Source organism: Citrus sinensis, chromosome 5 (assembly GCF_022201045.2).
Source record: "Citrus sinensis cultivar Valencia sweet orange chromosome 5, DVS_A1.0, whole genome shotgun sequence".
Classification (NCBI taxonomy): domain Eukaryota; kingdom Viridiplantae; phylum Streptophyta; class Magnoliopsida; order Sapindales; family Rutaceae; genus Citrus; species Citrus sinensis.
The window spans coordinates 6,448,212-6,462,646 of NC_068560.1; the positions used below are offsets into that span (position 1 = coordinate 6,448,212).

The 14,435-nt window shown below is 33.5% G+C and overlaps 1 protein-coding gene across 8 annotated transcripts; it reads right to left on the reverse strand.

The window, feature by feature from the left end:
* Positions 1-2,831: 2,831 nt before the first annotated feature.
* LOC102629443 (uncharacterized) lies at positions 2,832-12,382 on the reverse strand. 8 transcript variants are annotated; one of them, XR_003064270.2, is made up of 18 exons: positions 11,729-12,073; positions 11,455-11,595; positions 11,326-11,370; positions 11,204-11,244; positions 11,032-11,113; positions 10,710-10,754; positions 9,002-9,058; positions 8,010-8,069; positions 7,802-7,929; positions 7,201-7,462; positions 7,042-7,108; positions 6,633-6,703; positions 6,471-6,560; positions 5,578-5,686; positions 5,408-5,499; positions 4,401-4,506; positions 3,716-3,879; positions 2,832-3,137 (listed from the first exon to the last, which is right to left on the reverse strand). XR_003064270.2 is itself a non-coding variant. In XM_006471149.4 (17 exons), exons 2-17 carry the CDS (start codon positions 11,572-11,574, stop codon positions 3,782-3,784), a joined length of 1,473 nt encoding a protein of 490 aa, XP_006471212.2. In that variant the 5' UTR covers positions 11,575-11,595; positions 12,255-12,382; the 3' UTR covers positions 3,407-3,781. The 8 variants fall into 8 exon arrangements, 7 of the variants coding, with proteins under 7 accessions (XP_006471212.2, XP_006471210.2, XP_006471211.2 ...); XM_006471149.4 differs by lacking the exons at positions 2,832-3,137; positions 11,729-12,073 and adding an exon at positions 12,255-12,382 and having other exon boundaries at positions 3,407-3,879; XM_006471147.4 differs by lacking the exons at positions 2,832-3,137; positions 11,729-12,073 and adding an exon at positions 12,195-12,361 and having other exon boundaries at positions 3,407-3,879.
* Between the last annotated feature and the right edge of the window lie 2,053 nt (positions 12,383-14,435).

Here is a 14,435-nt window from a genome sequence, read left to right on the forward strand (position 1 = left end):
GTAAAGAGTAGGCAGTAAGTGTGGTTGCAAGTTGTTGATCAAATGATTAATTTGTATTTTGGCACAATAATCAGAAAGAAAAAGAGAAAGAGAGAGAGAGAGAGAGAAAGAAAGAGCATAAAGTGCTGAGGAAACAACCAACTCCCACACATAAAGTGCACAATGAGACAACAAATTCTATACTTTGTGTAACCCAACTTGTCCAAAAGTTTGAATCCTCACTAACTCACTTGCCTATCATGCTTGGGTTGTCCCCCCCCCCCCCCCCCCCCCCCCCCCCCCCCCATTTCAAGTGCTTCGCTGGATTGTCTTCTAGGGAAATAATGATAGAGAGTCTTAACGAACGATAACACAATCGGCACCAAAAGCAACTGTAAAACTATACGTGGGTACAGTGTTATTTGAAAATAATGAGTTTACAGTTGTTTTTTTTTTTTTTCTTTTTCACTATCTTGTTGATTCAAATATCAAATACATGTTCTGAAAGAAAGCCTCCTACACAATGCATACACCCATCCAATATAATTTTAGGTGCGTTTGAAATTGAAGTTAGGCAAGCTACAACACTAAAGTATTTAGTAAGACTAGCTGCTGTAGTTTAGAAACTATGGTAATATAATTTTTCACTTGTATAATAAAAAATTTATTATATCTTTAATAATTTAATCAAAATTATTATTTAAAATTTACATTTACTATATATTATTAACTTTTATTTTATAATTACAACTTTTTTTCTCAGCAGCTATACCTTAAAAATTACACCACCTCAATCCCAAACGCACCCTTTGACTAGTAAGCATATATTTGGAAATTGACAAACAATTTCACTCATTCTTTTTAAACATAACATAACCAGAAACTAAGGGTGCGTTTGGTATTGTTTTTTAATTGGTGTTTTTTATGTCAAATTTTTTAAATTGAAAATACGTTTGTTAATTTATTTTCAAATAGTATATGAAAATGAAAAATAGTAAAAATGTGTTTGATTGTTTGTCGGAAAATAAGAAAAGCAATAAAAAAATTTTTGGTATAATATTTTATAAAACACATTTTTCAACTAGTACTTATTCAATAATAGTATTTTTTTAACTGGTCTATTATTATTATTATTATTATTATTATTATTATTATTATTATTATTATTAATTTAATAAAATAAACTGCAAATGGACCTAACTATAACTTGTTTTTCTTTTTAAAGTAGTTTATTTGTGGGCAATTCAAATTTACAATCCAAAAAATACTATAAAAATGTCAATATATATTATTTTTGCATCCACATATAACTAATTATTTGCATATATATAGTAATAACCACCGGTTAAAACATTAAAGAGGGAAAAAAATATCATACTTGAAACAAATAAATCATGTCACATTGCTTCCAAACTAATTTTTAGTTACATTAATTTAGTCTTTACTTTTGATCAAATAAATAAATTTATAATTATCACTCTATATTATTTTTATAATTTAATAATTAAAAGTCAGACATATATTATGTAAATTATTTTATTCATGGAAACATTTTTAGTAGGCTTACAAAGAGAGAGATGAGACTTTAGTCTTTAGTAAAGAAAGAAAAAAATTAAATGAAATTTGTATGTGGGCCCCAAAGAAGACCAATCTTTACACACCTCCCTTTATGTCAACATGTTTTTGTCCAGTGTTCTTTATAAATGTTGAACGGAAACTTTCCGTTTTCCTTGTTTTTAATTTACTGATGTAAAACTGTCAACCAAACAAATTTTCTTAATTTTTATTCTTGAAAAACGAAAAACATTAAGTGCAAAACGTTACACAAACACACCCTAAATCTCCCCCATTCAGTTCAAGGGCATGGCTATAACATCAAAATTTCAACAGAAAAAGGTTACAAATTTTGTTAACATAAAATGTGAAATTTGTAGCAACTATTTCTTCCCCTAAGGTGAGCGAGCTGCCTGTGAAAACATCTGATTTGAGTTAATAATAAGAGACAATGGTTGATGTATAATATGTCTGGTTTCGTATTCCCGTCCAAACCTTTTAAAATATAAATAGCAGCAGGCTTTATGTCATGTGACACATTTTACGTTTCACCTTATAAAATTCTCATAATTGTACTAATAATACCCTACCTACACTTTAAAGAACCCTTTTGTTTCAAATAGTACAAACATATTTTAATCATCAATCTGGCAAATAAAGAAGCACAAGCAACGGAGATAAAAATATATAAATAAGTAAATAAAAAGCAGTCTTGACTCTCATGCAAGCATGCAAAAAGCACAACTTAAAAAAAAAAAAAAAGTTGAAATTCAATTAGTTTATTTTAGTACTATATAAAGGAGGCAAAGGTTTGTGTATTACATAAGAAACTAGGCCAACTTTGACCCAGTATACTTACTTTATAAATGGGTTCAAGTCAAAAAGGATCCTCAGCTAGCAGCTAAAAGGCAGGCAGAAAGAACTAAAAACACCACGAAATTATCAAGGTGTTTGAGCATATCCTATGCAAAGGAGCAGCTCAATCTAACATCGTTAAATCCTATTAATTCTACTAATTTTGTGTAATTGTAACATTTTTAGATTTATGATGAGACTTACTAAAACAGACGGAATTAATCATGCTCACATTCTTCTAGGTTATGTGCTGAATTTACAGTTGCTAGCTAGATCAAGATGCAACTTATAATGCATTATAACATAAATAAAAACACAAACTATGTACCACTAAATCTCATCGTCTGTTTTAGCCGCATTGTCTTCTATGTTCCACATGTAGTTCAAAGACTTCACTAATTCTAGCACTACAATTAGCGATGAAATTCGGAGTCTATGGCTGGAATAATGCTATAAAAATGTCAAATATTCTGCTCATTCTCAATAATGGACAAGTGATACTCACAGGATATTCACAGGAAACAGGCAAGCTGCCAAGGATTCAAGAGCTATGGCAATTGATGTACTGCTCACTGTTAATTACAGTTAAATAAGCTCATTCAATGGTTGTCCTACGTTGACATAGTTTTCTCTCGTCATTATACTTGCAGACTGCCAAATGTTTGACGAAAAAGAAACTTCTGAAGCTGATGCTCTATGATGAATCAAAGAATTGAGCTCTCGGGTTCTTAATAGATTCTATAGACAACCTGATACAAAAATTGAATGTCAGATAACAGCCATTTATAGATTAATCAATTAATAGAAAACAAATTGGTTGCTAAATGAGAGTAATCTGAGTACCATAACGAGAAAATGAGACAGAAAACGTAAATTTAGAGAGCACAGTCTTACCCAAACAGAATTGAACTGTAACCATTATAACAAGGCTTGGGGTTGATCCTCCATTTCAAGGACTTAGCTATGCTCTATAAGCAGGTAATTGATACCCATAAAAATATTTGTAACATAAGATAAAAGATGCAAAACTTGCACTCGAAATGTCTGACATTTAGAGTTGTTGAAAGGTTTACATTACATCTCACAAATTTTACATTTAATGTTACAAAACTCTCATACTTGAACTAATTAATAAAGCATTTAAAACAAACATGTATGGCTTGGCATAAAAAAGAAACCATGCTAGGTCCAATAATCCTTACAAAACAAAATTTTCATTCATTATAGACTCGTGCACACTTTCATTTCCCAATCCCGGAAATAAGACCAATACGATTGTAAGATGAAAAATTTTCCTTCTATAAGGCATATCAGATAGGATATGTACATAGGGAAGGGACAAAAGTCCACAGGAAGGACCAAAAAAACCCTGAGCCCAAAAGCTGCAAAATCTCTAAGATGTTGAATTGTAAGCAGCATCAGCTGAAGAGGTATCAATATCATTCAGACCTAACTCCTCATTCTGCTCCCATGATCTTTCGTATTCCTCAACTGGAAACACCAGCAATGCAATAACATTAAGAAGCAAAATCCGAACTACCAATGTAGTAATTTCTAAATGCTGCTAAATAAAAAATAAAACAAAAATTAAAAAAGAATGACAAGAAGAATGAAAGAAAACCCTCATCAACTAAATCATTTGATCAGAAGAATTGTTAGGATTCACCAAGAACCTCAGACTTAATATAAGACTATTTTAGTAAAGAACATAACTCATGAATGACAAATCCAAATAATCTTTAGCATTTTAATTCAATAGAAAGCAATATATATTTTTATTATTTTTATTATGCATATAATCAAGTCTCTTCCTAGTCATTGCACTCTAGGTACAGCTCATGAGTGACAGCAAAATTTTGGACGATGATCCAGATCCTCAAAGAAATGACAGAAAACAAAGCATTATGGAATAGTCTCATCAGCCGCAACAAAATAAAAAGGTTGGTTCAGGTACTGCATAGTTAATTCAACTATATGTGTAAATTGCTAAACCTTGTACAGGAGAAACTTACATGTTAACTGGTGGTCATCTTTAATATCATCAGTCACTGGTGCAATGAAAGAATTTGCTAATGCATCATCGAGAATTAAAGTCCAGGACTCTTCCACACTCAGAAGCTACAAGAGATTAAACAATTATGTTATGGGAAGAAGGTTAAGTGAAACAAGACCACGTTATTATTTCTCTTTGACAACACAAATTCTAAGAAGTTTTAATCTTAAACAATAATTGACATAATTTCCTAGCAACATAGTGGCAATTTCGCAAACAGAAAAGATTATGCCAATGTCAACACACACCACAAGCAATCCAGTTAAAGTGATATTGGCTGTCAGACCATAATATTGAAAAACTAGTTAACTATATACAGAAACTCTGAGGGCGGGAGTATTTATCACATAATTTATTGAGCAAAATTAATAATGAGTGATTTAAAAATAAATGAATGAGAATATTTAGAAAACAAAGTGGCCAAATTAGTGATGCAACCTAAGCAAGCTTTTGATCACTTAATGAGGTTCAAACTTGACAAGGTAAATTATTACACACACCACATGATACATACAAGAGATTACTTACATTATTATGCTCCTTAAAGAGAGTAAAATCAAAGAAAATAAGATATCATTTAGACTTTTAAACCATGAATTGAATTAGTAACAACACAGGAGTTTGATATAAGTTCAAAATATTCTTAAATCTATGTTCACTTGAGCTGAGCCTTGTGTTTTGACAAGATTAATTGGATGAGCTCATGCCCAACAGTTTCATGCAAGCATATGTAGATATCTAAGAGTTACAAGTGGCCTGGCTAGAATATACTCATATCATTGCCTAGCATTTTCTGAAACACAGAGCCCAAGGTACCCTTGTTATTAAATCTACATAATGATATTTTTCCCTCCTTCTCCTAGGCATATCGGATGATAATTGAGAGCATGGCGATGCTCTTTATATTAAAAACCAAAAAATCCTGAATTTGCATGCTCTCTAAGAAGTCATGATCAATAAAGATACCTTGTTCAACTTTGCTTTGAAATCTTGCCACTTGGTTCTTTTATTTTCATCAAGGCTGTCTCCAAAAGAGAATCCATGCACTCTCTCAAGGCCTGCAAATATAAACTGATGCTTTATGTCCGCAGAAGAAAAATGTAAAAAGATAAAAAAGGCAAAAAAGTCATACTCACTTTCACTAATTTTTGTAATTAGGCCTTCAACAGTTGTAACAATTCCACCTAGAGTGCCACCAGCCAGCTCCAAGTCAAGCTCTGGAATTTTGACACCAGCTGTATCCGACTGATTCACCCCACAACTTTATTTTTACGAAACGGCTAAAGGAAATATAATATTCCCGAAAAAGAAATAAAAAAATGGGCTAAAGTGAAAGAAGCAAAAACTGATATTTTACCTTCATCTCAAGAACAAATAAAAACTAATCTCATCACAGACAAAGATTATAACTTAACAAACTACAAACATAATATGTCAAAGCTGCACTATTAAGACAGGATAAAAATCAACTCAAAACAATTTATAAAATAAACCAAAATAGCACTTGATGCTGAGAAATAATATACTTCAGATGCAATAGCAGCGTGGAAATTTATAAAGGAGCAGCATTTTAGAATTAGATGTTACTGGTACACTACATAATAAACAGTAGAGATTCCTCTTAAATGCAACCATAAGAATTCTATATAATTAAAATATAGTTTCCATAGGTCTTCCATGCTTTTGGAAACAGCAATGAAACATCTATATCCTATTAATAATTTCGGCTCTGACTAGATATCTACAATTACATAAGTCATTGACACTTAAGAAAACAAAAGAAGGTACCATTCAGAGAAATGAAAAATGGAACTTTTGAGCAAAAAAGTAAACTATTGAACAAAGCAAATACTAAAGAAGTACGGAACTTAAATGTTCCTAACCAAGGATACTTTGAATACAAAATGCTACGCTTACAATTAAAAGAAGAATAACAGAATTCTAAATATAAAAATCACCTAATGCAAACCGAAACCAGATAAATAACTTAAACTGCAATCGAGATTAACTGTATCGCACCGTTACATACCTTAATTAAATCACGGCTCAAGTCATTAATGTTCTTCACAAACAAAGTGATTCTCTTTCCTTTTTCCGGAATTCTTCCGCCAGGTTTTAACTACACAAAAAGTACAATGACTATTGCAACATAAAAAATGCAAGAGGGAAGTAGAAGCAAGTAGTTACAAACCTCAGAATTGCGGTAGCCACAAGCATCACACGTGGATGCCATAACAATTACTTCTTGGAAGTATGGAATCCCTGTACATAGTTAAGGTCGACAAACTTTGCGTGTAACATCCCAATTAAAAATTATGCAGGCACACAGGAGAACGACAATTATGCTAATAATGAATATGGTAAAGAAAGAAAAACAAAAGGCAACACCAAACGTTCGCATACTTTACAAATAAGCATGTCATTGAAATTCAGTTACAACGACAAATAGACTAGTGTTAAAACACAAGGAATAACAAGATAACATCACATGAACGAGGATGTTAAGAGACTTTCAGCATGTAAATTCTATAAGGGGGGAAGGGGGGAATTCAAATGGATGAGAAAGCCCACCAAACATACAAAGGAGGTAAAAAGGATACTAGTCATGAACATCCGAGTCTCACAACTTGCAGCACATGCTCCACATGTTGATGGAAAGGTCATCACCTATCAAAACACATGTAATGGTTAGCACAATATACAAAGCTAACAGAAAAGATAAAGGCAATGCAGAATAAAAATACATGCAATTGACTGACCTCTTCCGGGGCTGAGTACCGAAATAAAGCATCAGCGATTTCTGCACTATTGCTCTGAGCAATAGCTCTATGACCAGCTACTGCTCCAACCGATCCACGGGGTTCTCTTTTATCAGACGTACTGCTTAACCCCTCAGATGGTACTACATTAGAAGACTCTCCCTGCTGTGATGGGTCAACAAGATACCCCAACAATGCTTGTTGCTCAGGAGTTCGCTCATAGAACTTGATATTCAGTGATGGATCTGGAGATGGAGCATACCTATCCATATTACAATAAAACATAACCAACTAAGGATTCAAAGCATTGCAAGAGATAAGAAGAATAGACATCCACCCCAAGAGATGTTAGAGATCAGGAAATCTGATAAATACTGCACTTTATGATTAGTTCAAAAGTTCCCTATTTTCATTTTTATACATGAGTAGTGTGCATGAATAAGAAATAGCAAAAGAGAATAGAAGAATGTGAGAAAGGGCATTTACACAACTACAGCCCCCAGAATTATTTAACCGTCCATCCAAACTAAAGCATTAAAGTAGCAGAAACAATTGGAGTTCAGAAAATAGTCTTTCACTCTCAATTCAAATGATCTCTTACAGGTTTTCAATGAAGCTGTTCCCAGCAGGATCATCGAGGACGAAAGTGAAGGTCGAATCACCCTTAGCACAGGCTCTCAATTTCAACAGAAACTGGTCGATGGCTTCAGCAGTCTGAGGATCCAGTTTCTAGATAGCCAAGAGGATAACATGAGAGGTGCTAATAGAGATGTGGTATCAAACAATCGGATACCAAATTAAATGCACACCTTACGTTCTTCTTGAAGGGCCTCCAGTTCATCCGCTGCTCGTACCAATATCCCCTCCACCTAAAAGAAATTCAACACATGAAAAGGAGAAAGTGAGTGAGCAGAGAAACACAGATATATATCGGAACAATAATCTACAGTTATGATCTTACATCAAGTAGAATTATCATTAGTCAAGGAAAAAGAAGGGGAAAAGAACAAGGGAGGATGACAGAAACGAGAAGGTAATCATCCGCTGGTTCAGTCATCAAGGAAAGAAAATTGATTATATGGTTAAAAATGGTTTGTTATCAGGGAAACAAAATTCAATGTATGTCAATTTGACTTATATACCCTTTGAGCTGAAGCTTGCAATTATCTGTATTCATTAGTTTGTGCTAGATGAGGACAGAAATATATAAAATGATTCTCTCCCTCCAATACAACTTATTCTTTCTGTTTCTCCTCCATTTGTTACAGAATGCATTAGTTTTGTATCCACAGAAGAATGAAAAACAGTTCACGCAAACCCCCCCCCCTTATCCACCCCCCCCCCCCCCCCAAAAAAAAAGGGAGAGAATGGAAGAACCATCACCACTTCTTTCAAACCAATCAAGCAAACAAAAACAAGATTGAGAATTAACTTTTTGAGGCTAACTCATTGAATTGTCTACCATTTCTAACAGTAAGCAACCTAACGTCTTTCAGTCTCTTAATTAAAGATACGGCTAAGTCCAATGCAATTAATTATGCAACACAATATTGAGCATCTATCTGATGGAGACCAAGCAATTCCAAAACAAATCTCTCTTCTTTCTTACAATTTCCATCATACTTAGTCCGGTAACTACTGTATTCTTATCTTTCTTGGCCTTTTAAAATGAAATGTCTGTCAAGAAGAATATTTTTAAGAGCAAGAAAGACATAAGGCCAAAAATAAATCAACACAGTAGACCACTACAAACCCGAAAAGAGGGGGCCGATAACAAATGAATAGGGTTTAAAGAACATACAGTTGACAAACTTCCACGCTGAGCCTCAGGAGGAATCTCAAAATCCAGTTCAGGAATCTGCATACATGATAAAAAAACAAAATAAAATGCATAACTCACTACAATATGACAAAAATATCTAGAGTATCCACGAGATTGCACATAAGAAAGTAGATACGACACAAAATCAGAACTGAAGGAATCACCAATTGTGTTAACCAAAGTAAGCCAGACAATTCTATTGCAAAAATCTATCACTTCAGAATTCAAGACGATTTCTGAAATTAGGGATTTAATATTTTAGACATACAACAATAACGAAAATAAGGAAATGTTGACACACTCTCTCTCTCTTTCATTCTTTGCTGTTGCTAAGGCACACGAAAACATTTTTTTTAAATATTTACCAAGTACATTCCAAAGTTTAAAATATTATTACAATCCATAACTGAGTACTATATCATATTCTCCGAAAATATAGATTCTCAATGAGAACCCCATATCATTTATTTAGTGTTTTATAAGTTATTGATTTCAAGTGACCCTATAATCAGATTTTTCCTCTTCTGCAAACTTTGATGTGTCAGTTTGCAGTTTGTCAAGAACCGCGACAACATAATTTCTAAAGACTAAACCCCAACTCCATATCAGTAGAACAATTACAACAAATAACCAATGGAAGTAAAGAGGCTTTTCCTCTATTGTAATCCTTTATTTCTCCTACAATCCTTTATTTCTCCCTGCATTCATTTACAGAAGAAAAAGAAATGCCCTCTAGTATGGGAACTGAAGCTCTAAGCAAAAGTAACCTCAATGTTTTGCATATTTTTAGCAAATTAAAGCACTAGTTGAACTTGTCTGATAATTTAAATTTATGGCAGAAAAGTCCTTGAGTCACTTAAAAAGTTCTAGCAAAAATATAGCTCAAATGCAACATCTAAAATAAAAAATTATATTAAAAAAGGGTCTAGTTGGTCCAAAGGTTATAAACACAAATGACAAATGAAAACATATGCACGAAGCTGTAACAAGAAGGTTTACAAATGCTACACCAATGCTTTCATAAAGCAAACTCTCAAAACCAGGTGCATGACTTGACAACAGAGGGGAAGTATAAGCAAACGAGAGAAACTTTTATAAACAAATATGTAGATGATGCAAGAGTCAGCATTTTCATGCTCCATATGAAGGTTCAAATGCTACACCAATGCTTTCATAAAACAAACTCTCAAAGCCAAGTGTATGACTTGACAACAGAAGAGAGGGGGGGTTAATAAAGAAATGAGAGACACTTTTATAAAAAAATATGTAGATGTTGCAAGAGTCAACATTTTTCATGCTCTATATTGCACTCAATTAATAAACCAATTAAGTGGAAAGCAATAAAGCGAAACCCAAATGAGAAGTTAGTTTGCAATGGATTGGTTTAGTTTGGTCCATATGCTACATTATAAAATAAAATAAAGTAAAGCCTAAGAAGTTGTCCCAGCACCAATCCCACTGAATTTCTTAATGTTTCAAACAAACAATTCTGGAAAAAGAATAAAAAAAATAAAGGGAAAAACCAGATCTAAGCTATAAGCCACTAACGTACCAATTGCATTCAAAGAGGAACAACAAGATCACCAAATTTAATTAAAGGTGAAAAAAAATTGTAAATACGTACAATGGTTAACATAAACTACTGAACTTGGTATTAAAAGGCCGCAAGTATAATAAACTTAAATACCTTAATGGTGGCAGACTCAGATTTCACTACTTGGCGGTGGAACATCTGCATTAAAGAAACTTATCAATTTGCAATTCTAACTGGGAACCGGTAAAACAAAATACTCCAGATGTAGGAAGAAATGCCAAAAGTGACAAAATATAGTAGACTGATAATGACTTAATAGCCAGTAACTTAAAAAGCACAAAAAGCGACAGAGAAGTAAATTGGAAGAAAGCAATGTTTAGAAATAATGCATGCAGCTTTGTAATTAGCTCTGCAATCCTTATTGTTCAACCATAAAACTGAAAATTTTGATTCATCAATGCTTTACTCCAGTTACCTTCTGATCGCTTGAAGGAACCTTCAAACTGTAATTACAACCTCGTGGTTGGATCTCACCAGCGAACTGAACCTCATTGTTCCTAGAAACAGAAACAAAAGAAGAAATATAATGTTATTGGAAGTAAAATACATTATAATTGGAAGCAAAAGAAACATGGCGTTAGAATTACCTCTCACCACAATGCGGACACTCAAAAGCTGACAACAAGACCTGCAAGCAGCAAAAGCTATTAAGCAAGCAAAACAGTTTAGATGCTAGAACCGGAAAAAGAAATCAAGACCAACAATATACCTTTCTGAAGTGAGGAATTAAAGTCAATAAAAACCTTGTCACTCCCTGTTAACAAAACAAGTCATAATCGTAAATAAAGCATACGACATGCATGGCAAATTCAATTAATTAGGGAAGTTAAACAGTTACGTTTTCACCGCAACGCATGCACAGGCTTTCAACTTGGTAGAGAGGAGCATCAGAGTCATCTGCAGAAACTGCTTCCACCACTGATCCTACATCAACTATTTCTTCTTTGTTATTTTCCATTTTAGCCTCCTCCTCCTCCTCCTAAACCACATGCACACAACAAGCAAGCAAAGCATAACATATATTAGTAATGGTAGGCACAGGACAATTCAGTCCGACATTCAACCATTCACCAAAGATTAATCTTCAATTAATTGTATTAATGAGTACCCACAGAGAGACAGTCCGTCGACATCAAATACAAAATTGAATTTTCAGCATATGTTAAAAATAATCTTCAACTTCATTCAGCCTTATGGACGAGATCGAATTTTCTAAATTAAAGTATCTATCTATTCATGCAATTGGACTTCCACACGAATTCACCGTGCATGTCCAATCAGTATAAAACTTAATTACATTACATCAATGAAATGACCCCTCCTTACGATAACACAATTCTCTAGCAATGCCCGCTATAACTTCAATTCACAAAACCAACGATGAACTATCAAATAACACCAAATTGGTCCAATCATTTCCAATATGCCCCAAATATACAAATCTAAAACATCATGCAGTCACAAACATTACAAGCATTCATCACCATCATCATCGCTAACTTATAGATACAACAAGACCACAAAGTTGAACCAGGAACGACATACAAATACTTCTATACTTACAATTACTCTTATTACCAAATAAAATGACAGCAGTGAGACGAAAGAAATCACCGACAAATCAGCCAATCCTAGCACCTTCAATAACCCGGGAAAAGCCGTAATTTCCAATTTAAAGAATCTGCAAGTATCCGGAAGGCTATGGCAGATTCGTTTGGTATTAAAAAGGGTCAAAGATAGTCAAACCACTTATTAGAATTTTGAAGTTCTAGGGCATAAAATTTAGTAGGTTAACCCGGTCCGGCCCAATGCTCCAATTGTCCATGATCGGAGCCCAAGAAAAATTGGAGCAGGGGCTGCGGGTTAGAAACTCCAACCTAACCCGATCGGATAACATTATCCAACCCGACCGAATCATGATCGGATCTATTGAACCCGATTCGATCCGAAAACCCGATCGGGTGGCTAAAAAAATTAAACAAATAAAAAAACAAAATGAAATTAAAACACACGCACACAGCAACACACAAACACATGCATGCAGCCACAGATCTGCCTTCTCAGTTCTCAGTTCTCACTGTCTTCACAGATCAAAGCCTCACGGCCCTCACCCTCACATTCACGACTTCACGATTTCACACACACACACACGTCGCAAAAGCCAAAAGCAAAGCGGCAGCCAGCAGCAAACACTGAGTGGACACGAACGAAGCGCGGCCCGCGAACGCAGCCGCCAAACCCGTGACCGGATCTGCTGCTGCAGCCCCACCATCACCAAGTTCCTCCGAGAACCGGCAACCCGAATTTTGTTTTTTTTTTTCTGAAGTTTTGATGATATATAATAATATATTTCATATTATCTGTTAATTGTTAATCGTTAAGTACATATTTGTTAAATGTTAATAATAAAATCAGGAAAACTGTTGTATTAAAAATTTTAGAGGTTGATTGATTAAGGGTGCGTTTGAGATTCAGGTGTCGTAGCTTTTAAGCTACGGCTGTTGCATAAAAAAAAATTGTAACTATAAAATAAAAGTTAATAATATAGAGTAAATGTAAATTTTAAATAATAATTTTGATAAAATTGATAAAGATATAATAATTTTTTTATTATACAAGTGAAAAATCATATTAACATAGCTTCTACGTTACAGCAGCTAGTGTTTACCAAATATTTTAGTACTGTAGCTTTTAAACTACAGTTGTCCAACCTCAATCCCAAACGCACCCTAAGTCTGTGGAAGCTTAAATTATAAATTATAAGTATGAATCAAATTTTTTCTTTTTGTTAGTTAATAGATTAGGTAGATTAAACATTAAAATTAAATATTTTGTTATATTTGATATGTGCAGTAGTTTCACCCGACCCGAATTAATTTGAATTCAACCCGGTTCAATCCGAATATGTTTGTATCGAATCGGATCAAGTTACAACTTCAGGTTGAGTTCATATGAATTCTTTTTTAATCCGATCAATTCAAAATCTGAACTTATTGATCTGAATTCAATTCGAACCCGAAAATGTCCGGTCCTAATAGCAAGAACCCAAGGACACTCTTGAACATATATATATATATATTTTTTTTAATTTGTATTAATTATTAAGGTGGTATTCATCTATCGGACAGTTAATTTTAATGAACAAATATCTTCTCACTTGTGATTAATGAAAATATTGTCCACAAAGAATAATATTATCTTTTTCTTATTTTTGGATTTTGAAAGTCATGGTCAGTTAGTTCATTTGGAATCATCGTTGTCTACAAGATAGATTACATGCTATAGTGAAAAAGGTGATTGGCTAAGAAAAAAGAGATTATATAAAAAGGAAGGGTGGGATAAAACTCAAGTTGAATTTTTTAACTTTTACATTCCTAAGATTTGAATACAAGTGACTAAATAAAGAAAATTACTTTATTTCATATTCCTGCAACAAAAGCAAATAAAATATCTAGTTAAAAATGTTGAGTGTTGTTATTATTATTATTAGAGTAAAATTTTATTTTCAAAGTGTCATGCGGTGTTCCTTCTCATTTTTCTTTTTAAAGTTAAAATCGAAATGAAAATATATTTTTTATACTAAAAGGACACTAAAATCCAAGAACAAAGTCTGTATGCCAAATTCTGTGGTGACAGAAAGATAAACACTTTATATCCATTTCATTTTGGATTCTTGCATGTATATTAAAAATTAGGGGAAACCTGTGGTGCAACTGTGGTACCGTGCCACAGTTACATCCAGTCGTTGGATGCAAATAAACCCTACTAATCTAAGTGCATCCAACAGCTGCATGCAACTGTGGCACGGTACCACAGTTG